Below are 27,795 nucleotides of genomic sequence, written 5' to 3' on the forward strand. Positions count from 1 at the left end.
TTCACAAGTGCCTCCAGTGCAATTTTAGGAAATAACAAGACACCTATAGCACATGGGTCAAGGGCCTTAAAGGAGCAGGAACTAGGATCTTTCTAGTATCTAGTAGATATGATCAAGTATCTAATTCTAGTATCATATCCACTAAGACCGATGAATGATGGGTGAATGATAGGGACTTAGTGTATGATAAAGTCTAGCTTTCAACAAGAATGGTGCTGAAACTCTGGTAGCAACCATAAAAGATATGATATAACTCATACCTGGCTGGCAAAATTAAATGGAATATAACTTGTCTTTGAAGTCAGGTGGGCATGGGTCTAAGCTTCAGCTCTGTCATTTATAAACATATGTGATTTCAGGCATATTTTTTTTACCTTTTCAAGGTTCACCTTCTCACCCAAATTTCACTCTACAATTAAATGAGATTGAATACAGGCCATGGCGCAGTCATCTGAGCTGAACAGTCAGGCCATGTTTCGCCATCTCTAGGAGAACCGCTGTTAACTAAAGCACCACTCTTCACTAGGCACTGCCCGGGACTTCGTCTAACTATCCTAACACTGAACTAGGAAAATACCATTTCCTCCATAAACATGGAAAGATCACAATCCAGCTCCACTTTAATGTATCAATCAGGGGTTATTGCTCCACAACCCCCACTGCATGGAGACAAATAAGGATCAACTGAGAGCAAGGATTGGCTGAGCCACAAGCACAGGGATGGAGGAGGGAGAGCAATCTTCAAGATTCCCAAAGGCATTTTCCCCTCCTTGAACTGAGGCACCCAGAAGTTCCCTCACTTCCTCCATACCCAAGAGCAGTCAATGGCAAGGATCCATGATGATAGCCCATTGGTATGCTGTGTCATATTCACCTGTGCTTTTTCTCATTAAAGTATGAAAGTAATGGTCCAGAGAGGTCAATGCTCACAGTTTGCAAACAGCAGACTGGGAGGTAAGACTGTTTAGCTGCCTCATTGGGGTTAAGGAAAATCAAACAGTAGAACAAGAATGTGAGATTTTTATGGAGGATTGAGATTTTTCCACTGTTCATTTCTCAGCTCCCATTTTAAAGACAGGTTTTTTAAATCCTACCTATTGCTATTTGTTTGAATCTTATAATTTTTTGCAACCAAAACACATTATCATAGCCATAAATCCACTGAGAAAACAAATCTAGAGGCAAATAGCACTTCCACCCAAGTCCCACACCTCCAAATGAGTCCTCCTTCCCACACCTTCACTGAGGCTTGGTTTCTTTTCTGGTAGGAATTACCCCGCAAAGAATGGCGGGAGGAAAAGATCCTAGGTGCACTACCAAGCCCAACTTCCCATGGGCAGAGAAGCCAGGACACACTGAACACACTGACCTTATGACCATTTGCTTGTTGGGGTCATAGAGAGACATGAAGAGCTCAGCATCCTCCCCAATCCTGCACACAAAGTTTCTCACGAAGACGTAGAGGCTGTGGGTGGGAGATGAGGAGATCCGAGAATACATCCCATAATCTGGCTGGTCTTTTGACTGAAGCATAGAAAGAAGAAAGGGTACAAGTTATCCCAGTACCACTTAAGACAACAGAAATGCTGTCTGGAGTACAAGGAATCCCTCCACTGTAAGCCTGAATAGTGAGCATCCAGCTATCTCAACCACCATAAGTGTCTGTAGTCTGAGGGCTGTCACTTTGACCCTGCTTGCTTTGATCTTCCTATCCTGGGAGATGTCACCACTGACCCATAATTCCCCATGAATTTAGTTGCATAAAAAACAGAAGCTATGAAGAAATTTTCCTCTGTTTGGAAGTGCTTGTGTTTTTTGGTTAATTTCATGTCAACTTGACACAAGCTGAAGTCCCTTGGAAAGAAAGACTCTAAATTGAGAAAATCCCTCCATAAAATTAGTCCACAGGCAAGTCTGTCAAGAAGTGTCTTGATTGCTAATTGAGGGAAGAGGGCATAGCCCACTGAGGGCAGCGGCATCCCTGGGCATGCAGTCCTGAGTTGTATAAGGAAGCAGGCTGAGTGAGCTATGAGGAGCAAGTCAGTTCTGCTTCTGTTCCTGCCTTGAGTTCCAGCCCTGACTGCCCTTAGTGATGGAATGTGTTCTATGAGTTGCAAGGTGAAATAAACCCTTTCCTCAAGTTACTTTTGATCACAGCATTTTATCACAGCAATAGAAATCCTAACAAAGACACTGCTATTAGCAGTGTTATGCCAGTTGCACATTGGCAAACTACCCAAACAGCCTACAATCAGTGATATAGAGCATCAGAATGGCCACTAATAAACACATCAACAATAGGTCAGCAATATAGTGGCTCAGCAGTGAAAGGAACCCAAATGTTCATTAGTATGCATACTAAAATGCATTCCCAAAACAATATGCTCAGTCAAAAATGTCCAAGAAAAATAACACTGGATATTCTATTTGGAAGCTCTAGAAGAATCAGAACTAGCAAAAGAATACAAAATAGGGGTTGCAGAACTTAAGAATGAGGAAGATTCATGAAGAATTTTGTAAGGAAGGGGGTAGGATTGTCTATATGCTAATTGTTGAGTGGAATATCCACCACCATGTATTACTAACATCCATCTAAGTGAAGCTTAGAGACAATGATTTTTACTGCATGAAAACAGTAATTTTTACTGCATGAAAGCAATGCCACCGTAAATCCAAAAAAGCAGTTGCTTTCCAATAACTCACAGCAATTAACCAGAGCCAAAGTCTATACATCTTAATGAACTATACAGTTGGAAAAACAATTCTGACGCCATGGAGCTCCACAATAGATTCTTCATTTTCACTATCAAATCTATTTTTATGCACTTATCCATGAATAATTGATTTGGGTGCATATTTTTATTTGCAGGTTTCTCTAAAAAATAAGGTTTTAATTAAGATAAAAATACACAGCAGCTAAAGTGACCATGTTAAAATATGAATCAGACTTAATCTTCCTTGCAGTCTTTTACTGGCTTGCCATCCTACTTAGACTGACATCTGTGCTCTTTCCCACAATCCCCCAGGCTGCTCTGGAGCCAGACTCTGCTGCCTATCTCAGATCAGTCCACTCCCCACAGCTCACCATGCTCCACCCATATGGGACTTCAGAACTCAGGCTTACCTCAGTGCCTTTGCATTTGCTGTTTCCCCTGCCTGAAGCCCCGGCCACTCGATCCCCTCAGTACTGGTGGCTTCCACATTATTCTTTCACTCCTCCAAGAGACCTTTGCTGCCCAAATCTCTCAAAGCAGCCCCTGTTCACAGTTCCTATTTTATTGCCTGTTATCACCAGCTGTGGATTAATTTTTAATTAATTAATTTACATCTTTGCTACCTTTCTTCTCTTCTTTACTCTTGAACTAAGCACCAAGACTGGGAAACATGCCTAGCATTTAACTACTTGTGGGATGCATGCCTAATGACTTGCAGACCTAAGTACAAAAACTTAATAAAGCCTGCATCCTTACTGGCCCTTTGAATAACACAGTGTGGTCCAATAGCCTACTATTTTAAGTTTGCGATGTGCTAACTGCCAGCTTTGCTTGGCCAAAGCCTACAGAACAAAGCTCACCATTTCTTCTTTGATGCGCTCTGTGATTTTTTCAGTGGCCTCCTCATGAGCATGGAACAAGCTGATGATGCTGGTGTTATCAGGGTCCAATATGTTCCCATCTTCATCTCTGACAATCAGATCGAGCTCAAGAATTCTGTAAGGCAAGAACTGAAGGTGACGTTCACTGACAAGGCCTTTAGATTATTTTCAGCAGTGAAGGGCTGAGTAAAAGCTAAAACCTCTAGTAAAAGAGAAATGGCTAAGTAAACTGATCAATAATAGATAGTGGAACTTAAAAGTGTATCATTTGGGGGCTAGTGAGCATTAGGAAAATGCTCGATTTCCAAGCAGGGAGACCTGAGTTAGATTCTCTGAACACATAGAACAAAAGCAGGCATGGTGGCAGATATTTGTAATCCCAGCACTGGAGAAACAAACAGATCCCTAGAGCTCACTGGCTGGCCAACCTAGTCAACTTGGTGAGTTCTAGACCAGTGAAAGACCCTGTGTAAAACAAATAAATGAGAGCCAGTGGTTGTCCGCTTGCCTCTGTCTGCATCTGCACGCACATGTGCACCTGCTACATGAAAACATGCACACACAGAGTTAGTATGTGGGTTGGGCATGTTTAGCAAAATATCTCCATGAACAAAATAAGATATAGAAAACTGGTGTATTTTAGGTGAAATAAATCAAACCACAGAACACAGAACAACAACAAAACTAGCCACATGTTTCCTGGTTGTATGTGTAAGAATAGCTGTGAACGAAGATCTAGATGCAAAAAAAAGGACCAAACCACAGGCATGGGTTACTGGGGAGAAAAGCCGAGGGCCTGGGGATGGGAGACATGGAGTAGTCAAAGGAGGCATGAGCAGTGTCTCAGTTTGTTTAATGTGTCACTACACAACACACACACACACAGGTATTCATATATTATTCAACAATCATGTAAAAATGGTTGTTGGGCTAAAGCAATCTGAGACATATTGATTGCTACCCACTGCTTGCCCTTCAGCTCTTGGCTTCCAGGCCACAAGCTTTCACTTCTTTGTTATTGATCAGTGTCAACAGCACCTGTCACTCTGCCTGTCATCAGAGATACCAACAGCACTGACAGGAAACTCACAAGTATTAACTATCTTCAGCTGGTGCTACACTCACCACCACCACCCTCAACACTCCTGAAAGGCAGGTTCCATTAGTATTCCCGTTTTACAGATTTAAAAAGAGACTAAGAAGAGGGAGCCAGTTAATTATCTCGAAATCACAGGATTAATGGAAACTGTCACAGCACCCTGCCTTCACTCAGAACCTCTCCTGTAAACCGTTCTGTTCTTAGGAGCAGTGCACAGATTGGGCTGGAAGGGAGGGTGGGTTGGCAGGTTGTAACATGAAGCTCCCCTTGCACTTGACTCTAGTTGGAGAGTGTCCGTCATCCATGCTTAGCAGAAAGATTAGAAGAGCTGGAGGTTCATAGGAGGCCAACAGTCATCTTTGTGGGCCCCATTACAAAGTACCAATCAAGGGCAAATGAAGGAGTTACGTCTTCACTCTTATTTAAGAACCAGAATTAGAGGCGTACCTCGTATCTCATCCAAAAACAAACAGAAGGGAGCCAAAGATCACCCATTTGGACATTCATTAGGAAATTAACTCCCAGCTAGATATGACTCATAACATTGCTTGGCCATGCTGCCCAGAGAGCGATGCCAAGGGGGAGAAATGCACTCCAGCTAATGCTGAGCAGAGGCTTGTGTGACCTCGGATAAAGATGGAGCAGAGCTGATACATAATTTAGCCTTGAGATCTCTCTAGCTCTTCCCCTCAAAACTGATCAAAGTGGATTCAGTTCTGAAATGAATGAATAAAACATCCTCCCAGGTCCAGCTGTCTTGGGACTTTGAGAAGTCATTTGAGGATTCCTCGTTGCTTGGATATGGAAGAGCTTCTTCACTGTCGTCCTCTCCTGGAGCCTGGGAGCAGCAGAGGCTGTCTTTCAAGTGGATACCACTATCCTGAATCAGTATCTATTCATTGGGGACAGTGGGGTGTTTTGATGTGGTCTCCTCAGGAGGGAGCCCCATTGCTCTCTTCCATTCAAGAAAGAGGTACTACAAATCTGAGGAGGGGTATGACAGGCAATGCCCCCCTCACCCCATAGATATTTTTAAAAGAAAGAGAATAAAGGAACCCTGAACTAGATTTCTGCCAGCTCACTATGATACGCTGAACAAATCCAAGCTGCTCTACTGGGCACTCGAGGCTTCTTCCTCACACCCGTCTGCACTCACCACTCATTTCCGTGGCTGTGGCCCCGAGTCTCTCAGAACCACTTGTGTTAGTCAGGCCTTATGATTGTGGTGACCACGTTATTTAGGGAACAGCTTTCAGAAAGGAAGGACTTGCCTTGGCTCACCAGTTCAGAGCTGTCAGCTCATCAAGGTGGGGACACGATGATGCAGCAGGGCAGTTTACACCATGGTGGCCAGGAAGGAGAGAAAAGGGGATCCGGGCCAGGACCAGGGTAAGACGTAGCTTCCAAAGACACATCCCACAGAGACCTACTTCCTCTTAGCACCTTCCAATAATGCTGTCATACCATGAATCCTTCAAGGAGTTAATACAGTCAGAGCCCCACAGGAGTTGCATATCAGATATTTACATTATGACACATAACAGTCACAAAATTACAGTTATAAAGTAGCATCAAAATAGTTCTTTGGCTTGGGGTCACTGCAACACGAGGAACTGTATTAAAGGGTCTCAGCATTGGGGAGGCTGGGAAGCACTGGCCTGTGCATATGTCTGTGGGGCACTGTCTTGATTACTAATTGATGCAAGACGCTGCAGTCCACTGTGGGTAGCACCATCCCCAGGCAGATGTGTATAAGACACTAGCTAGGCATCAGCCTATGAATGAGTGAGCCAGGAAGCACAATTCCTCTATGATGTCTGCTTCAAGCTCCTGTTTCAGTACCTGCCTTAAATCCTCAAAATGATGGACTGTGCCCTAGAAGTGTAAGCCATGTAAATCCTTTCCACTTTTGAGTTGCTTTCAGTTATCATAGCAACAGAGAGGAAATTGGAACACCCTGTTGACTTCTGCTAGTCTTGTTAGTCAGGGCAGTCGTCATCCACTTTGTTTCCTTAACCCCTTTTGTCTATGTCCACTCCACTCTTGATAGGTATGTCTTCTTACCCCAAGTGTCTCTTTGCTTCTCCGCCTCCCTCACTAAGCCATGCAGTCCCTTGGAGGCAGATAAAACAGGGCTTAAGCACTTGGACTCCGGCGCTATACTACCTGGCTCTGCTGCCTCTGGAGTCAAAGCATCAGAGAAGCACTGATGGTGATAGTATCCACCTTCTAAACTCATTGTAATGATGAGCTGAACTAGTATGTGGGAAGTGATTAAGATATTCCTGGCAAATAGAGAATACTCAGAATGTTACCGTCAGTTCTCAGTGCCTACTCACTTCCTACTGTCATTTCTGTTTTACACGGAGACTACATAATACATTGCAGAAGTCTGAACAATGGAATGAAGGGACTCAACATCTTCCAAAAACTCAGATCCAGCTGTTCTAGTATTCTTTTTGCTGCCTTGAAGTTCTATCCAAAAGTTGGCCTCCTGGATGCAAGGAAGCTATCTACCCAATATAGGAGCCTTGAGTCCATGATACTGGAGCAATAGGCAAGTGCCCAGTTCTCTCATTTCCAGCTCAAGCAGCAGGCAAGGGTAGCAAGAGGCCCCTGGTCTCTGTGGTAGGACACCTCTAACTTCCTCAAAAGGAATGACAGAAACTGAAGACACCAGACTGGGATGTGGGCTGTTACTCAGGTGATCCTAGCTTAGGGTGTTCTGTCTTCCTCTTACTTTGTCCCATTGTCACCCTCCATTCAATCAGTTACCACTGTGGGAGAGCCTCAGGGCAAAGAATCAGAGATGACTCAGACAGTCACGGTTTCTGAGGGACTCCCATGTGAGGAATGGCAGGACAGGGGTATGATTGGCTATTTCAGTGCTCAGGGGCTACAGGAATACCTACCATAGCCTGAGGGGCAGTAAGGGAAATGAGGGGGACTGCCTATAAATGATGGTCATTTCTACCAACCTTAGACCTTCTCAGGAAACCCACTGAGGAAATAACGTCTGAAGGTTATTTTGCAAAGCAGAAAACACCCCCAATTCCCACATGCCCAGCTGCAGCTGTACTCAACTGAAGACACTAGCACACCCAGGGCAGAAGCAGCTGCATGGCCAACCCTGTCACTGTGGGATGACATGCTGTGAAAAAAGGATTTGGGCACACTTCCAAGATGCCATCAGGGGACCAGAAGAGGGATGAGCTTCTGGGATGGGAAGCAGTTGAACACTGGCCTTGGCTTTCTGTGTTGGAGTCTCATCCCAGTGAACACTACAAAGGCAGGAGAGGCTGACTACCAGGTAATGCCTTCCTATTCTCTAGAGACTTCCCCTCAGGCCCAGGGTTCAGCTCCCCTCTTTGTGGTCTCTGAATATGTGGTGATCTCTCCTGCACCTTGATGCCCCCTTTTTGTCAGCTTAAAGCCTCTTTATCTTTCAAAGCCCAAAGACCTTCTCCTCCAGGTTGCTTCCCCTGGCTTCCATCTCCAAATCTGTGAACAACATTCTTGCTTCCTGAAGTTACCAAACTCATGACAATACACAACTGTTCACACATAACATACTCCTAACTGGACTTCAGCCACTGGTATCCCTTAATGGATAGGGATTTTTATTTCTGTAGCAACTACACATAGTAGGAAATCAAGTTAATTATAGTTGTTTCACACATTTATGTTAGAATAGGTGAAAATATACATAGGAGTTTAGAGGGCATGAAAAAAATTAAAGGGGCTTTATAGCTTTCAAATGTAATATAGGTATATGCCCTGGAGGTCTACACCAGGGGGTCTACACCCTGGGGGTGTCATTTACTAGCTATGCAACTCAGAACAACTAACTTCACTCCTTAAAAAAGTGAGTTATTTTATTTTTAATTGATGTCCATGTGTGTACATATACATACATGCACATGTGTACGTGCAGATGCTTTAAGAGTTCGAAAGAGAGGGTCAGGTCCCCTAGATCTAGAGTTATAAGCAGTTGTGAGTCACCATGTATGTGCTGGAAACTAAACTGGCATCCTGCGCAAAAACAATGAGTGCTTTTTTTAAAAAAACAGGTTTCTCTGTGTAACCCTGGCTGTCCTAGAACTCACTCTGTAGACCAAGCTGGCCTTGAACTCAGATATTCACTTGCCTCTTCCCCTGGAGTGCTGGGATTAAAGGCAATGTGCCACCACTTCCAGGCTACAATGTATGCTCTTAACTCTGGAGACATCTCTCCAGCTTCAACCTCATGTCTTTAAGAGCCTCAATTCTTTCCTCTAAAATGAAGAAAATAAAATGGGGGCAATAAAACTGCATGCCCTACAGAGTTATTAAAAGAATTAAGTGAGACAATGTCTGTAAGAAACTCGGCACATAGCCTGGTGTTTAGTAAACACCAATCGAGTGTTAGTTCTAACACTAATGTTATTGCCTTGCCTCATCAATTTTGTTTCATTTTCCCCATAATGCGAGAGCATTCAGATTTCAACCAGCTCTTGCTTCTATTTCCATTTGGTAAACACTTTTGTAACTGTGAGAGTTAGCTGGAGGCATGAGGCTTCGATAACTCCAAATGGGGGATGGGACAGTAGAGCTCACACTGGGAGTTAGTGGAGAGCTCTGACAATACAGAGGTAAGTGGCATCAAGCTGAAAGTGAATGAGCTTGGCTGCACTCCCTGGTCCCTCCGAAGTAGGTTAAATAGCGTCCTAAATCTGTGCAGTGCCCAGTAATAGCGACTGCATAAGCAAGCCTCCACTCTGCCTGTGTGCCCTTGGGCCCCAGGGTGTAATAACACAGATGCACATGCAGGGCTAAGGTAACAGCCTTCTCCTAAATAGAAAGTGGCAAACTCCAAGTCTAAAAATGAAACTAGGCTTCTCCAAGGTAGAAAAGGGAGAAGGAGAGGCTGGGAAAGTAGATTTGCAGACGCAAGAGGTACTTGTTGCCATAGTCGATCTTCGATGTGACTTTCTGCTTCAGTTCCTTCAGCTCATCCTTGGGGAGGGTTCCTGAGAGGAGCTGGGACCGCCATTCCATCAGGTCGTACATCATGGACTGCACTTGGAGGAAGCGCTCCTTTTTGCTGGCCTACGAGATGGAAGCAATGGTGAATGCCTACCCACACTAAAGGTATTTGACAAGCTAGGCCACAGTTGGGGTCGGGGGAAGTATGCAATCAGACCTCTCTCCAGCCTTGCCCAGCTGAAGAGACAAAGTGATGCTCAGTACCAATCTATTCCTTCTCATTGGGCCACTGAAATTTTCCCAAAGTAGAAATAATCCCAATCACTTCTCAGTTTAAAGAAAAAAAATCTAATAGCCAGGGCTTGGAACATGGCTCCATAGTTACTAGCACTTGCTGCTCTTTGGAGGACGTAGGTTTGATTCCCAGCACACACACAGTGGCTCCTAACTCTTTGCATCTCCAGTTCCAGGGGATCTGACTTCCTCTTCGGGCCTCTGCTGGAATAGACATGCGTGTAGTACACAGACGTGCATAGAGGCAAAATAGCCATACACATAAAGTTTTTTAAAAACCTGATAGTCAAAAGCTGATACTCAAAGACAGTTCATTGTGCACAATTTCCTTCCATTCATTTTGGTAGATACATAAAATAGCCAAAGAAACAAAGTTTTCTGGCTTGCATCCAAGAGAGGTGTTACAATTTGAATATGAAACGGCATGTATTAAATGTTTGGTCCTCACTGATGGCTCTTTCTTTGGAAGGTGGGTCATTGGAGGTTATACCAAGTCTCTAACCCTATCCCTGCCCTCTGCTTCCTGTCCATCATGATGTAAACACCTCTTCTCCTCCATGTGTTCCTACTGTTAGGATACAATGCCAAATCACGGAACGATACTCAATGACTGAAGCCATGAACCAAAAGGAATCTCCCTACCCTTAAGTCATCTCTCTCAGGTATTTGGTCAAGATGGGAGTGGGAACATTTCCAACACAAACGGACTCATTGTACATGAATGTCATCATGAACAGCTTTTATAATGGAAGCTCCAGAGCTCAGGTCCTGTAAAACAAGGAACCAGGACTGCTTCTCCAATAGAAGGGGCTATTGTTAAGGGGGCATTCCCTAAAACATGGCTTCTGTGGGATGCAGGATGGGTAGACAAAGATACAATGTCAAATAACCTATCATGTGATTCTCATTTCTTCCCATCCTGTTTAACAGAAAAAGAAAGCCATGGTTTCCTCACACACGTTTATTATCGTGTGTATATATTTTTTTTTTGTTTTTTACAGGGGTGTGTGTGTGTGTCTGTGTGTGAATGCAGACACATGTCTACCACGGTGTGTGTATAGAGGACAGAGGAAAGCCTCGGATGTCACTCCTCTCCTTCTACAGAGTCTGTTGCCGTTTGTCGTGCTGTGTTCCAGGCTGGCTGATCTGGGAGTATCCAGGGGTTCTCTTAAATCTGCCTCCTGTCTCACATTATCTGTGCTGGGATTGCAGAAGATTACACTATGCATCTGACTTTATATAGGGCGTGAGAATTCAAACTGGGGTCCTCTTGCTTGCACAGCAAGCACTTTTATCCACAGAGTCATCTCTTCAGCTCAATTCACTTTTTTTTAAACAGAGAAAGAAGGTTTGGGACTCAGAGCTTTTTGACAGGTACTGTAATAAGCACCTAACACTCGATTTCTGTTTTCTTCCACTGTTGTCTTGGTTGCTTGTCCTGTTGCTGTGATAAAATCCCCTGACAACAACTCAAGGGAGGAGGAATTTATTCCTATTCATAATGCAAAGTACTGTCCATGATGACGGGAACGTTAAGATGGAAGGAGCAAGTGACTGGTCACCTCTCGTGCATAACTGGAGAACAGAGAGCAATGGATGCATACTATTGCTTGATTCACTGTCTCCATTTTATGTGTCCATGAACCCCTCCCCTGGCAAGTATTCTTTTTGATGTATTCACTATATATTCTTTTTGGGGGATCATAATTTTTTATTTAAATTAGAAGCAAGCTTGCTTCACATGTCAATCCCTGCTCCCTCTGCCTCCCCTCCTCCCCCACCCCCCACCAACTCCCTCCAGCCCCTGACCTAATCCCTATTCCATTCCCCAGGGAGGGTGAGGCCTTCCATGGGGGAATCTCCAAAGTCTGTCATATCATCCAGAGCAGGGCCTAGGCCCTTCCCCATGTGTCTAGGCTGAGAGAGCATCCCTGTGTGGAATGGACTCCCAAAGTCCATTCTTATGCCAGGGATAAATACTGATCTACTACCCGAGGCCCCAGAGATTGCGGAGGCATCCTCACTGAAACCCACATTCAGGGGGTCTATATCAGTCCCATGCCGGCCTCTCAGCCATCAGTCTGAGGTCCATAAGCTCCTCCTTGTTCAGGTCAACTGTTTCTATGAATTTCACCTGCCCAGTCATGACCCCTTTGCTCATCGCTCCTCTCTCTCTGCAACTGGGTTCCAGGAGCTCAGTTCAGTGTTCAGCTGTGGGTGTCTGCCTCTGCTTCCATCAGCCACTAGGATGGCATATAAGGTAGTCTTCGATCTCATTATTGGGGAAGGGCATGTAAAATAGCCTCTCCACTATTGCTTAGATTGCCAGTTGGTGTCATCCTTGGAGATCTCTCGAAATTTCACTAGTGCCAGATCTCTCCTCATAACTATAATGACTCCCTCTATTGTGGTGTCTCTCATCCTGCTCTCCTCTGTTCTTCCCCCAACTCAATTTTCCTGCTCCCCCATGTCCTCCTCTCCCCTTTCTTCTCCCCCTCACTTTATCCCAGCTCTCTGTCCCTACTCCCAGTCCACTTAGGAGATCCTGTCCAATTCCCCTTCTCTGGGGTACCAGTGGCAAGTATTCTAATACCAGATTTCATTCCTGGTCCATCTTGTTTACTGCATTTATTTGGAAAATAATCTTCTAGCTGTGCCAAATGCCTTTATGTCTCCCTTAGGGAAAGTATTGTGATATAATGAAAAACATATATATTAGGTCTTTGTCTCTGGCCTGGGCCAGTGCTTATAAAGCCCTTAAAAAGCATACACTAAGCAATAGGCATATCTTTTATGGTTTTTGAAAGAGCTCCTTTAATCCATTGGTGATTTTGTGCTAACAGTGTAACTTTGGTGGACCCCTAGATAGCTTCAGGATGGGGTTTGATGACCAGAAAAACCAGCCACATAATTGATGGGGGAGGCAGAACTTTCAGCCTCACTCTGAGCTAACTTACCTCTCCAATAGCAGATGATGTCATGCATGGAGTCTGTGTATTGCAACTTTAACTAAGACTCTTGAGCAGTAAGCTGGAGGAGCATCCCAGGGAACAGGTACTCATGTAGGTGGGTTAACTTGAGAGAACATGACTGCCCTACCTGTCTCTTCCATCAGGCTGACCCTGAATGCCATCTGATATATAGTATTTTCCTGATATCTGGAAAATCCTAATGCATTATGAAATCTACAGTGAGAAGGGGGTCACCCAGGTTGGGAGAGGCAGTAAGGATCCCTCAGTCTGTAGCCAACGGCAACAGAAGCAAATGGTCTGGGAACCCTGACTGCAACTACCATCTGAAGTAAGGATTGGGTTAAGGAGTCTAAGGCCAACTCTAGGCAATTAGTGACTAACTGAATTGTCATACGTGCACTTGGCTTAGAGTAATCAGAAATGTGATATTGGAATGACAGGGCATGATATGACCGTCTTCATATAAATTATCTACATCTACTAAAAGGGCATCCAATTTAGTTATTAAGTGTCACGCATATGCTGTGTATATATGGCAGAAGTCATAGACACGATAATGAAATGACTAATGCTTACATAGTCCTACTGTAGGGTAGAAGGCATGGCTGACTTGCTATAGAGCCATTTCTTAGAGGAAAATGTCAGGTTCCGACAGTGCCTATGTAAAGATGTTTTCAAGAGAGTAGTGGAGATGAATAAGAAATCACTCAAGTGACAAGGATACTGTTTGTTCTCTTGCATATGTAAATACGATTTGAGTGAGCCACAAGTGCCAGGCACCGTGTCAGGAGAGTTGCAGTTAGCAATGGAGTTTATGGAGTTCAGTTTACTGAATAGCCAAGCCAAATCCTAGAGAGGCTAAAGCCCTGGGGAGACTGTCTCCAGAATGCCCCTGGCTTCTGCGTGCTCCCTCCCGCTTGCTGCTGTCGTATTCCTGCTGTATTTGGCATGGTGTGACTACTACGGAAAGGGAGCCCACTGTATCTAGTATAGTTGGGAAAACCCTGCTCTTCACTAGGCAACAATGAAGATGATTTTTATGACAGCAATGATGTGATATTAGTTAGATCTATGATTTAATTGGACTTTCTGAGCAAGTCTAAAAATACCCAGGTGTTTAGGACACTTAGTAAAGATGATTAGGAAATGGTTTAGGTCATTCTGCTCATTGCCCTAATAAGAGACACAAAAAGACACATGTAGGCTAAAAGTAACCTTCCTCTTTGTTAGATGTGAGATTTGAAGAGGATAAAAAATAAAATAAGAAAGTTTAATGCATTATAGATTCATGAATTCTGGCTGTGAGAAAATAGGCTCATGATTAAAGAGAACAATTATATCCCTACACCCAAGGTTAGGCCTGAGTTCCTTGGTCATGTAGCTTACGGAACTAATCACAGGCCTAGGTGTGTACCTTGAAAAAGCAAAGTTGTAAAAGGAAATTAAATGACCCTATTGTGTAAAGGAAAACAGATGGCTAGCTGACCACTCCTTTAAGGTCTCTCTAGAGTAGAAAACAGAAATCTGTTACACTAAAACAGCAAACAGCTGCCTGCCAGTACAAAAGGAACTGGCTGAAACATACATGGCTTGCTTAAAACTTTGTTAATCAATTAGAAAAGAATCATTGCTTTGGGGTGAAGAAAAACATTTAACTACTTGTGGACGTCTAAGGAAACCATATAACTTGTGATCTTGATGTGATTTCTTCTTATGTAAAATTATGTGATTTGTTTTTGGAAAGAATGTAACTTGTGGTTGTGAGACCATCTTTTCTTGCATAGAAATTTTTGTACTGGGGTTATAAAAGGGATAAGAGGAAAATAAGGAAGAGGAGAAGGAAAGATGTAAAGGGGAACACATCAGAAAAGAAGCAAACCAGTAAGATCAGGAAAGATGTGGAAAGGGAAACAACGGGGAAGATCCAGAAGGGAGAGGAGGAGGAGGAGAAGTGGAAAAACAATGAGGTAAAAGAATAAACAGAGTAGGAAGGACCAGCAGAGAGAAAAATAAAATGAATTAAGCTTTGACTCATGTGTGTCTGTGTGTGTGCTGCAGGTGTTCACCCATCCACATCTCTGCTCCAGTTTCCCTGAGCTAATGAGAGTTGGTCATTACAGCACCTCATAAGGTCTCATGTGTTAGACTTTCATCCCAGCTGTCAGGTACTAAGGGTCAAAACTTAACCCAATTGTGAATTTTAGAGGTGAGGTATTGGGAAAGTGATTAGGGTTAGATATGGTCATTAAGACAGAGTCCCAGTGATCGAAAAGACAGGGAAAGTGATCAGACAAGCACACACATGCACCTTCCCTGTCTCTTGCTATGTTGATGCTCAGCACCACTCTGGAAATCTGCCATCCAATAATGCCTCTTTAAAAGTCAGCCTGCCTCGGGTGCTTCAGTATAGTGGTGAAAAACAGAAAAACACATACCTCAAATTTTACTGACAACCTTTGGAAAGCTTACAGAACTGAATGAGCTAATCACCTCGTGTTAGTAGATTTCCATATGGGTGTCAATATTTACCATAGAAGGTGGGTCCCCAGACAGCATGCACAAGCCAGTGGGTGTGCATTGGGCTATAACAAACTTGCACTAAGCCTTGGCTGACATTTTCATTCTCAGCCTAATCATTTGGTTAGCTAATTGTTTTCATTGGGAGCTTTGATGCATCAAAGGAGGATTTTAAATTAAATTTGCTTTGAAACAGAGAAAACACATAAAATGTAGTCTTTGCTTTTCAGGGTCAAAGCCTCTTCACGAATCTATCTAAGACAATAGTCGTCAGTTAATTAATATGTGACAAGGGTATATTTCAGGATGGCAGCAGAACACCAAAGCAAATCCCCCGAGAATATTAAAGGGGTAGGTTACTAAGTCTGGAAGATTTGTTTTATAAACAAGTACCAAGGCAACTCATGTGCAAACTCAAGCTCAACAGCTTTTGCACCTGTTTAAAAACACAAGGCTCCCACCCAACCATACTGATGGTAGCTGTCACTGCTAGCTGTGGGACTTCAGAGAAAGCACTTAACCTCTCTGGGTCTCACTGTCCACATACACAACAGTGTGTGCTCTCTTGTGCTCTCTGTTCTCTGCTTTGGAGCTCCACTGAAGGCTGGAGCTTAACTTAAACCTGAGTGGAAGCTGCCGTGGGGCTCTCCAGTCCTGGGAACAGGTTGTATCTCACCACATAGAGCTGCTTCCAGATGCCTCCCCACTCCCAGAGCGTCGTCGTCACTTCCTGTGCCAGAGGGATTTCTGCAGGAATGATGTTCTCTATGTTCCTATTTAGGGCGGGAGAAAACAAGGGGTGGAATTGAGATACAGGTGCAAAAGACAGAAAGGACTGGAAACTCTTCAGTAAGCCGCAGATGTGAAGATGAGACTTGCAGAGACACTCCCCCCCCCGCCCCCACACCCACCCCCGCCTGCAGCACTCACACAGAGTGCATCATGTAAATATATGGGATTTCTCTCCTTCATGGAGAGGTCCCCATGCTCAGTATTCAAGTCAAGTCTACTTTAATCAGGTCCAAAGGCAGCTACTAGTGAAAAGTCAGATTCTCCAAACTCACTAATCTCCCCTTAGAATCAGATTCCTGCTAGAATCAATTTGGATTAGCTCCTCGTAGGGAGAGAGAAGACACAAATACACAGATGAGTGAGCTGCGCCCTGCACATCTGCCAGCTCAGATGGCCAAAACTAACTAGACAAAGGCATCCATGAGCCAGGAGAGGCCAGCCTGGCAAATAACACAAGTATCTGTGTGTGTGTGTGTGTGTGTGTGTGTGTGTGTGTGTGTGTGTGTGTGTGTGTGTGTGTGTGTGTGTGAGGGGGTGAGTGTCCACACATGTCAGAGGACCTCAAAGGACTGTACCTTAGGGAAACCTCCTCCCTTTGCTTTTTGTGGCTTTACTTTTGTTTTGAGACAGAGTCTCCCACTGGCCTGGACCTTGACAATCTGGCTAGGCTAAGTGGCCAAAGGGCCCCAAGGACCCGGTTGCCACCCCAACCCTCAGCACTGGGATTACAAGCAGATGCTGTGGTTTTGGCCTTCTTTCCAGAGCAAGTTCAGGGTTTTGCAGGCAAAGGACTTTTCCTAAAATGCACGTAAGTAGGTTATCCCAAGGTAGCACCGCGCCCAGCTCTTTTTACCATGTGTTCTGAAAGAACACAACCCAGGTTCTCACGCTTGCAAGGAGTCACTCAACCAACTGAGTGTCTCACCCAGGTCCCCACAAGTACCTTCTTTTCTCCACTGTCACTTCCTTGACATGGATAAAGGATGTAGGGAAAATGCCCTGTAGGAAACAAAATTAAATAGAATGGAAGACACATCACAGAAAAACAACTGACTCATTGCCTGCCCAGGTTTTGTTTTTTACCCACTAAGTTACTGGATTTTGAACAAATCCACGAGTCAGATGGGGCAGACATAGATGCCAAACACACGTGCATAGGTCTTTCTGTGCCCCACTGTCCATCCCAAAGGATCCTTCAGTACCATCACAGGCACTTGTCCTCTCAGGTGGGCAAGAGGGGAAATGAATAGAAGAGGGGTCTGAGCCCCCTCATTTGTGGAGACATGAGCTCTGCTCCCAGGGAAGTAACAGTGTTTAAGCAGGGGTGTGAGGAGGACCCCTGGGTCTGAAGCAAGTCCATGGCTTTACTGGCACCTCTAAGATGTGAGACCTCTCCTCACTAGATCTAACTCACTGTCCTCTGAGAAGGAAGGGCAGGATTGTGCCACCCTGAGCAACACATCAGGGAAAGTACTTCATAACCATGACCTAGATGGCAAGGGAGCTTTATCAGATGCTTGGAAATTCCTCCATGAATTCAAGCAGTGTGCATGATGGGGACATGCAGCCACATTGATGAGCACCAGTTGAGAAAATGAAACAAGCAAAGCAAGTGCCTGCTGTCATGGAGATGGCATGACAGAGTGACTCTGTCATCGGCAAGGGCACCCGGGCCTGTCCTTTCATGTCACATGGGGAAATGAGTGAATGCCTATATGATGCTGAAAGGAAGAGCAGAGACCAGCTTCAACTGCAAAGTGCACCGTTTCCTGGGCCCCCCAGGGAGGAGAAAGCATAAGCAAATTGCATGTCAGCAAAGGAGAAGAGGGTGCCAGACACCACCTTAAAGAAAGAGGAGGGAGTAGAGGCAGAGTGTGCACAGTGAGGCACAGGAGTGAGAGCCAAGAGTAGATTTGGAAGGAAGGAGTTGACTCACTTTGCTGAAGAGCAGAGCAGGGAAAGAATTGCCCAGCAGAGGCAGCAGGGCCAGGTGAAGACATCCTTTATTGTCCCAGATGAAAACAAAGTGACCTTACCTGTGACACTTTATGCTTTACAAGGTACCCTCTGTACCAGTCTGCAAAGAAAAAACAAATGCAAAGGTCTTTCATTTTCTCTGCATCTTTTGTTAACTCGCTTTTGTTTTGCTTTTGTCTGTTTATTCTCACTGAGTAAAGAAATGGTTGCAGTCTGCTTTAGACCTGTATTATGAGACAAACCGAGAAGCTCACAGCATGAAATACATTGTGTTGTGTTGGTTGCCATCATCTCAAAGTACCAGCTACAGGTACAGGGTTTCATTCACACACTGATGTAAATCCCCTTCTCCTTTGCAGAAATGAGGTGTCTTAGTGAGGTCCCCAGTGCGCTGGGCCCCATGGTCCCAAGTTCCTTTGGAGAGAAGCCTCAGCACCCATCATGCAGACAGATGCCTCAAACCCACAGTCCAGGCTTCCTTTCCTCATTTACCTGCCTGTGGTCATGTGCATGATTACAATGCCTTAGTCCTGCAAAGGCTCAGGGACCTGAGAAATCATCTTAAAGTAATATAGACCACTCTAACAGCAATGAGTGGTGTCTAAAATGTGATTTTCTGAAGTTAGTCATTACCAAACAGATATATTGGTGAACAGGTAGAGGGGCAGGGATTTTAAAGGGTCTCCTCTTTGCAGGACTGTTGAAAAAATAGCTCAATTAACAGAAATCCAAATGACTCAGAGTCCTCTAACAGAATGAGAGTGAGTTCAGCATGCTGTAATGAGTCCACTGGCCTTTGAAATGATTGGAGCACAGCCACGTGGTGGCATTTGTCATCTTTGTAAATAAAAAGCACCTGCCAAGTGCCTCATTAACAGACCTCATTACCAGGCTGACAGATTGTAGCCAGAATATATTCTCAACAGACATTCACACAAAGCCCCCACCATCATCACCAAAATGACTGAAATGCAAAGTCACTCTCCCAGTCATGACCAGCTTGAAGGTCAACACTAAAGAAAGTTTTGAAGTCACAGTAATCCATGAGGATCCTATTTTGAGTGACAGAAAGTGAGAGAAAAGAGAAAGGACACAGAGAAAATAGAAGGGAAATTGGGGAAGTTGTGGAAGAAGAATCTGGAATCTGGAATGAAAGCATTCTTCCAGGAGCTATTCTGCATTCGGCCTTTTCATCTTCTTGACAACCATATGGGGCAGGAATCCTCATTATTCCATTAAACAGCTGAGCAGCCTACCCGAGACACAGAGAAATTGAGCAATTTTTTCCAGTCACTCAACATGTTTGGATATAAAAGAATCAGCTACTTCTAGTCTTGGGAGAAGGAGTTTGATGGTCATGTAATGTCCTAGTTTCATTTCTGTTGCTGTGATTTTAAAAAAACACCTTGATGGAAAGAAACTGGGGTGGAGAGATTTTGGCTCACAATTCATGGTTACAGTCAAGCATGTGGGAAAGCCAAAGCAGTAGGAAGCACAAACAACTAGTCACATCACACCCACAGCCAAAGGCAGAAGGCAATGAACACGTGTGTGCTTCTTGCCTGTTTATGCTCAGCTCCATTTCTCCACTCCTAGGCAATTCAAGATCCCCTTCCTAGGGAATGCTGCTGCCCACACTGGACTGTGTCTCCCCACATCAATTACAACAATCCCATGGACATGCTCACAAGTCAACCCAATGTAGCAGCTCCTCGATGAGACTCTTCCCAGGTGACTCTATGCTGTGTCTGGTTGACAAAGCTAACCCTCACATCTAATATTTCATCATCTCACCGTCAGAGCCCTCAAATGAAATCTCTAAGCTACTTTGCAACTGAGGATTTCTGGGGATAGAAGCTCTTATATTTCACGAAGTGCAGCCTCCTATTTTTAGCTGCCTCTCAATACTTGCCAGTTACAATAGAAAATAATTAACAGTGAACAAGAGGGTTTAGTCTCCTCTAAGTGTTTGCTATATGCCAGTTGCTTTGCTAAAGGCATTAATTTTGTTTTGTTTTATTTTGTTTTGTTTTAATTTTTAATTTAGTGTGCTGATGATGTAGTTCAATGGTAGAGCACTTGCCTACAAGATTAAAGATTAATCTTCATGACAATCCTATTGAGTATGCACTATTACTACTTCAGTTTTGTAAATGAAAGCAGAGAGTCAGAGAACAAGCAACTTGCTGATTGTCACACAGCCTGAAATTTAAACCTAAGCTTTGACTTTTGAATTCTGCTGTATTCACTGCATCACAATGACACTGTCTGGCAATTAAATATAAATTAATCTTTGGAATATTGCTACTAGCTGCCATTCATAATCACTTTAATCAAAGCACTATGGAGGTTCTCTTCTCAGTCACATAAATCCTACAAGCTAAGTATTATCATTCCTGTTTCACTAATGACGTTGGAGCTTCATCAAGTTGGTCTACTGAGCTGAGATGATACAGATAAAGCTTTAGTTCAAGACTGTCAATCCAAAGCCAGAGCCTTAAAACTCCTCAGCCACGCTGATGGGAACAGAGGAAAGAGCTATCCGGGTTCCACATTGCAGCATGAAAATAATAGGGAACCAACAGTCCACATTCAAAGCTGATGCTCACATCTCTATCTCCAGATGCCCACCAGAGTAGAGCCAAAGGACTTTACCTTTGTGGACCTTTAAAATTCAGTCACACGTGCACACCTTATAGGTATCCTGACTCTCAAAGCTTTGCTTGTTCCTGGGTAACTCTCACCCCCCAAAATCCATTCTCTGCCTCCAAATTCACACTCATTCAGTGCCAATCATGTCCCCGGTGTATACTGTGTATATACACTAGATTACCTATTTTCAGAAACAGATCTATTGTGTTCTTTCAGATAAAAAATATCACTGTTAAGCAAGAGAGGAATATGATCCAACACCCTTTGCAACATTATCAAGACTGCCCTCAGGCTTTCCCTGCCCTGCTGACCACCTCTGAGCCTTGATGTTATTTCCCCTATCAGATCCGTTGTTGTCAGCTGTCTCCTTGTGTGTACCATAACTTTAACTGTAGGCAAAACCCCAGAGAGATGGTACCATGATCAAAAGTAGTCTCTGTAACACAGCACTTATCAGATGTTGGATGTGTCAAAACTGAGTGCTGTTTTAACTTCAATAATATCAAGTGTCATTAACCCTTGTCATGAAACAATTACTTGTGCATCCCCCAACTCCTATGTCAAGATCATAAGGTCCAGTGTAACGGCACAAGGTGGTGTGACTTTAGGAAGAGGCTGTGCTTACACAGGTGTAGCTCGTCTGGGTGGTAGTTAACATCTTACAGAGGAGACCTCTCCCTCAGTCTCCACCACTAAATGAAGAAGCAGAAGCATGAAGAAAGCCTTGTGCAGAGGAGGAACCAGCCCTCACCAGGCACCACATCTGCCAAAACCTTGACCCTGAATTTCCTGACTCTACAACGTATAACATTCCTGATGCTTAACATACAAGTCCATGCATTCTCTACAGCAGCCTGAATGGCTAAGATGTGCACCCCAAAGGAAGATGAACAAAGGGGAGTTTTCTTACAATTCTTTTGGACAACTGTGAAATGCCAGCTATTCATAGTGTGCTCCTTTCCTATAGTACAAATATAGGGGGAAGAGGGAATCATAGGATCGAAGACAGATCAGGCACCAGAGTGACCTCGAGTGATCTAAAGGTATAACATCAATTGGCAAGCTAGGCAATAGTGGAAGGACCACCTCGAATGCCCATTCCTGATAATGAACTTGATGTCTATAACTATCCGGGAGCCTTCATCCTGGGACTGATGGAAGCAGAGGCAAACACACAACTAAGCACTGAACTGAACCCAAGGAACCCAGTGACAGAGAGAGAGGAGTGATGAGCAAATTGGCAAGGAATGGGCTGGCAAAACCAGCAGAGACGGCTGATCTGAACAGGGGAGTGCTCTTGGACCCCAGACCGACAGTGGGGAGGCCAGAATGGGACTGATCTGGACCCCCCCAAATGTGAGTGTCAGTGAGAAGGCCTGGGCAACCTGTGGGGCTCTGAGCTGTGGATCAGTGTCTATCCCTGGTATACAATCTGTCTTCATGTGCCTATGGCACAAAGAGAGATGCTCTCTCAGCCTGGACTCTTAGGGGAGTGCCTTGACCCTACCAAGAGTGAAATGATAGACTCTAGACATCCCCTATGTGGAGGGACTTGGCAATAGGGTGGGAGGGAGGGTGGAAGGGGAGTGCGGGAGGAGGGGAGGGAGAGGGAACTGGGATTGACATGTGAAACAAGCTATTTAAAATTAAAATAAAAAATGATTAAAAAAAAAAACAAATGCAATCTGAGATATACGAAAGGGAGAAGGAAAAGTTTCTAAATAGCCCAGAATTACAAAAAAAAAACCCTCTGTCTGCCATTTCCAGAAAGTATGATCCTTAGTTATGTCAATTAAGCTTCAATGTTTTTAATCTGAGAAAAACAGCACTTCCCCTCAGAGTACTGTCACAAAAACTATTTTAAAAACGTGATTATAGAGGCTGGAAAAAAGAGTTCCACGGTTAAAAGCATCTACTTCTCCTGCAGAAGACCTGAGTTCAGTTCCCAGTAGCCATGGTGGGTGCCTCACAACAGCCTATAACTCTGGCTCCGGGAAAGCTGAGTTCTCTGGTTTCTGCAGGCACCTGCATGCAAATGCACAAATCCAACCATCTTCACACACATGCAGGTAATTTCAAATAAATAAGTCACATGATTAGGAAGGAATTCATCTGGTAAAGGCACACAATGTACAGGAAGAAGACATCCCAGGCTTAAGATAACCCTGGCTTGCAGCCCCTTCCAATCTCCATTCTCTGCTTGAGATGAGTGTGGGCTCTCTGCTCTGGGGCCCAACTCTTGGCGTCCACTGCCCTCCTTAGATCTTCCTGGGCCTGCTCCCTGGATAGAGTGGACCTGCCCCAGCAGGATGGACCACTCTGAGTCAGGCCACACCTCAGTCTTGCCCCACCCTCCACCCTCTGCCCTCTGCTTGAGGTGAGTGTGGGCTCTGCTCAGGGCCCCACTCCCACCACCCCCACTTGGATATTACTGGGTCTGCTCCCTGCAAACAGTGGACCCACCCCTGTAGGACTGACCAGCCTGAGTCAGGCCACACCTCACTATTGGACCACCCTCTGCCCTCCACTTAAGTCTTGGTCCCCCTCTGTCCTCTGCTTGAGTGAGCAAAACACCAGCAGAGGCTGGGTCATCCAGAGTTGCAGACAATGAAGTCTTGGCCCACCTATGCTACCAGGAGACAAGAGGGGAGGGAGACACCCCACCTGTACTCACTTGAAGAAGGGATAGGAAGACAACAGCATAAGAACACACTCAAAAACAGAAAGGCCAATATGACACCACCAGAATCTAGGGACTCTACACCAGCAAGACCTGAACACCCCAATGCAGATGAAGCAGAAGATAAGGATCTTAAAAACAACTTTATGAAACTATTTGAGACCCTCAAAGAGGAAATGAGAAAAACCCTTTAAAAATGGAAGAAAAAACAAACAAAAAATACAGGAAATTGAGGAAAAGACAAACCAAAAAAAAAAAAATCAAGAAATAAACAGATCCCTTAAAGAATACAAAGAAAACCAAGAAAAAACAACCAAACAAGCAAAGGAAATGATTCAAAAACTTTAAGGCTTGAAAGCTTAAACAGAAACAATTAAGAAAACACAAAATGAGGGGATGCTGGAAATAGAAAAACTGGGTAAATGATCAGCCTTGAACAAAGAAAATCTCAAGTCCAACAAATCCCTAAAACAAAATATCCAGGAAATATGGGACACCATGGAAAGGCCAGACCTAAGGATAATAGGTATAGAAGAAGGTGAAGAAATACAGCTCAAGTGCACAGAAAACATACTCGACAAAATCATAGAAGAAAACTTTCCCAACCTAAAAAAGGATATGCCTATGAAACTACAAGCTTACAGAACCACAAAAAGAAGTCCCCTTGCCACATAATAATCGAAACACAAAACTTACAGAATTAGAAAAAAAAAGTATTAAGAGCAGCAAAGGAAAAAGACCAAGTAACATATAAAGGCAGACCTATCAGAATTACATCTGACTTCTCAATGAAAACTCTGAAAGTCAGAAGGTCCTGGATAGATGTTCTACAAACACTAAAGGAATATGAATGCCAGTCCAAACTACTATACCCAGCAAAGTTTACTATCACTATAGATGGCGAAAGCAAGATATTCCATGACAAAACCAGATTTAAACAATACATATCTACAAATCCAGCACTACAGAAAGTACTGAAAAGATAACTACACTCACAAAGACATAGTCAATAGATAATCCCACAAAAAAGAAAGAAAAGGGGGGGGATCCACACACAATACCACCATGAACAACAAACCCAAAACAAACAAGAATTAATAAACAATGGTCACTAATATTCCTCAATGTCAATGGTCTTAACTCGACTATAGAAAGACACAGGCTAACAGGATGAATATGAAGACAGAATACATCCTTTTGCTGCATACAAGAAACACATCGCAATGTCAAAGACAGATGTTACCTCAGAGTAAAGGATTGGGAAAAGATTTTTCCAATCGAATGGACTCAAGAAACAAGCTGACATAGCAATCTTAATATCTAACAAATTAGATTTCAAATTAAAATCAGTCAAAAGAGATGAAGAAGGTCATTTCATATTCATCATAGGAATAGTCCATCAAGATGAAGCCTCTATTCTGAACATCTATGCCCCAAATACGAATGCACCCATATTTGTAAAAAGAAACATTACTAAAACTCAAATCACAAATAAAACCTCATACACTTATAGTGGGAGACTTCAACACCTCACTCTCACCACTAGACAGGACCAGCAAACAGAAACTTAACAAAGGAACTAACAAAATTTATGACCCAATTTGGATTAACAGACATCTATAGAACATTCCATCAGAACATAAAATAATATACCTTCTCAGCACCACATGGAACCTTCTCTAAAATCAGCAACATACTTGGCAACATAACAAACCTCAACATATCCAAAAAATTGGAATAACTCCCTGTTTCCTATCGAATCACATGGTTTAATGTTAGAATTCAACAATACAAATTGCAGACACCCTACAAACTCAAGGAAATTGAACAATACACAATTGCACCATTCCTAGGTCAAGGAAGAAATAAAAAAATAAAGAATTCCTAGGATTCAACGAGAATGAAGATACAACATACCCAAACTCATGGGACACTTTGAAAGCAGTGCTAATAGGAAAGTTCATAGCACTAGGTGCCCACAAGAAGAAACTGGAGAATAGTCACACTAGAGAATTAACAGCACAACTGAAAGCTCTTAAACAAAGAAGCAAACTCACCCAGGAGAAGTAGATGCCAGGAAATAATCAAATTGAGGACTGAAATCAATAAAATAGAAACAAAGAAAACAATACAAAGAATCAATGAAACAAAGAGATGGTTCTTTGAGAAAATCAACAAGATAGACAAACCTTTATCCAAACTAACCAAATGCAGAGAGAGAGAGCATGCTAATTAACAAAATCAGAAATGAAAAGGGGAACATAACAACTGAGTAAATGCAGAAAATCATCAGGTCATACTTTGAAAACCTGTACTCCACAAAATTATAAAATTTAAAGGAAATGTACAGTTTTCTGGATAGATACCACTTACCAACATTAAATCAACAACAGATAAACAATTTAAATAGATATATAACCCCTAATGAAATAGAAGCAGTCATCAAAATCTCCCAATCAAAAAAAAGCCCAACGACAGAGCGTTTCAGTGTATAATTCTACCAGAAATTCAAAGAAGAGCTAATACCAGTATTCCTCAAACTGTTCCACACAAAAGAAGCAGAAGGGTCATTGCCAAACTCTTTTTATGAGGCTACAATTACCTTGATACTCAAGCCACACAAAGACATAACTAAGAAAGAGAACTATAGACCAATCTCCCTCATGAACATCAATGCAAAAATACTCAACAAAATACTGGCAAATAGAATCCAAGAACACCTCAGAAAAATCATCTACCATGATCAAGTAGGCTTCATCCCAGGGATGCAGGCATGGTTTAACATATGAAAATTCATCAAAGTAATCCACCAAATAAACAAACTGAAAAAGAAAAACCACATGATCATCTCACTAGATGCTGAAAAAACCCTTGACAAAATCCAACACCCCTTCATGATAAAGGTCTTGGAGACATCATTGACATGTAAAACAAGCTATTTAAAATGTAAAAATAAATAAATAAATTTTAAAAAACATAATAAAAGCAATATACGGCAAACTAACTGCCAAATTCAAACTAAATGGAGAGAAACTCAATGTGATTCCTCTAAAATGAGGAATAAGACAAGGCTGTCCACTCTCTCCATATCTCTTCAGTATTGTACTTGAAGTTGTAGCTAGAGCAGTAAGACAAAAAAAAGGAGATCAAGGGGATAGAAATTGGAAAGAAAGAAGCCAAACTTTCACTATTTGCAAAAGATATGATAATTTACATAAGTGACCTGAAAAACTCTACCAGGGAACTCCTACAGCTGAAAAACCAAAAAAAAAAAAATACATTGAAAGACAACTGTGGCCTGCTTGTGGATAAAAGAAAAGGGTACCATGGGAGTGGTGAGCTGTGGATTTCAATCCTGTCTGAGATCCTGTTTTGTTCTGCTTGGTTTTGAGACATGGTTTCTCTGTGTAGCCCTGGATATTGTGCTCTGTAGACCAGGCTGGCCTCAAACTCAAAATCTAAGTGATGAGAGATACTTTTAGTTTCCTGTGTAATTAGATACATAATAATATCAAGTCAAATAGAAGCTATTTGATCAGCTGTTAAGAGTATGAGCTCTGATTAAAAACCTCCCACAAAGTAAAAGAAATACTGAATTAAAATAGATAGTAAGTTAGAGATTGGGAAAAATATTTGCAAATTATTTGCCTAACAATGGACAAATATCCAAATTAATAAAAGACTCATGCGACTTAATAGTACAAAAGCAAACGATCCATTTAAAACATAAGACATTTCTCTAGAGAATATCCAAAAATGGCTAGTGGGAATATGAAAAGTTGTCAAACATTATTAATCATCAGGGTAATGCAAATCAAAACCATAACAAGACAACGCCACAATATGACCCCTGAGAAGGATACTTTCAAACCGTCAAAAGGTAATAAATGTTGTCAAGGATCCAGGAGGAAAAGAAACCAAGTAAACTGTTGGAAGGAAGATATACAGGTACAGCTACTATGAAAAACAGCCTGATGATTAATAAAGAATTTAAAAATAGAACTATTGCATGAACAACAAGCTCTCTTCTAGACATCTATCCACAGGAAATGACATCATCAATTCTTAAAGATGTCTGTATTTCCATATTCACAATAGTCAGAAGCTCTGTTCATAAAAGTCAAGGTATAAAGCAAACACTTACCAGTGAATAAACAAAGAAAATGAGACGTATAAACTGTGCTATCAAAACTGAATAACACTCAGCCTTTGAAAGAGAGACTCTGTTAGCTAACATAACCTGGATAATGTT

At 42.9% G+C, this 27,795-nt stretch overlaps 1 protein-coding gene across 1 annotated transcript in view; it reads right to left on the bottom strand.

Annotated features, from left to right (window-relative positions):
- Nucleotides 1–27,795, bottom strand: part of Dock2 (dedicator of cytokinesis 2) — a 409,830-nt gene that overhangs the window by 350,272 nt on the left and 31,763 nt on the right. Inside the window, exons 3-8 of the mRNA XM_040748446.1 lie at nt 18,271–18,311; nt 17,178–17,233; nt 16,119–16,215; nt 9,634–9,782; nt 3,575–3,710; nt 1,370–1,524 (exon numbers count right to left, since the gene is read on the bottom strand). Of these exons, the coding sequence (XP_040604380.1) occupies nt 1,370–1,524; nt 3,575–3,710; nt 9,634–9,782; nt 16,119–16,215; nt 17,178–17,233; nt 18,271–18,311 (634 nt within the window). The remainder of the gene's footprint in view (nt 1–1,369; nt 1,525–3,574; nt 3,711–9,633; nt 9,783–16,118; nt 16,216–17,177; nt 17,234–18,270; nt 18,312–27,795) is intronic.

This window comes from Mesocricetus auratus, unplaced genomic scaffold, assembly GCF_017639785.1.
Source record: "Mesocricetus auratus isolate SY011 unplaced genomic scaffold, BCM_Maur_2.0 Super-Scaffold_100007, whole genome shotgun sequence".
Taxonomy (NCBI): domain Eukaryota; kingdom Metazoa; phylum Chordata; class Mammalia; order Rodentia; family Cricetidae; genus Mesocricetus; species Mesocricetus auratus.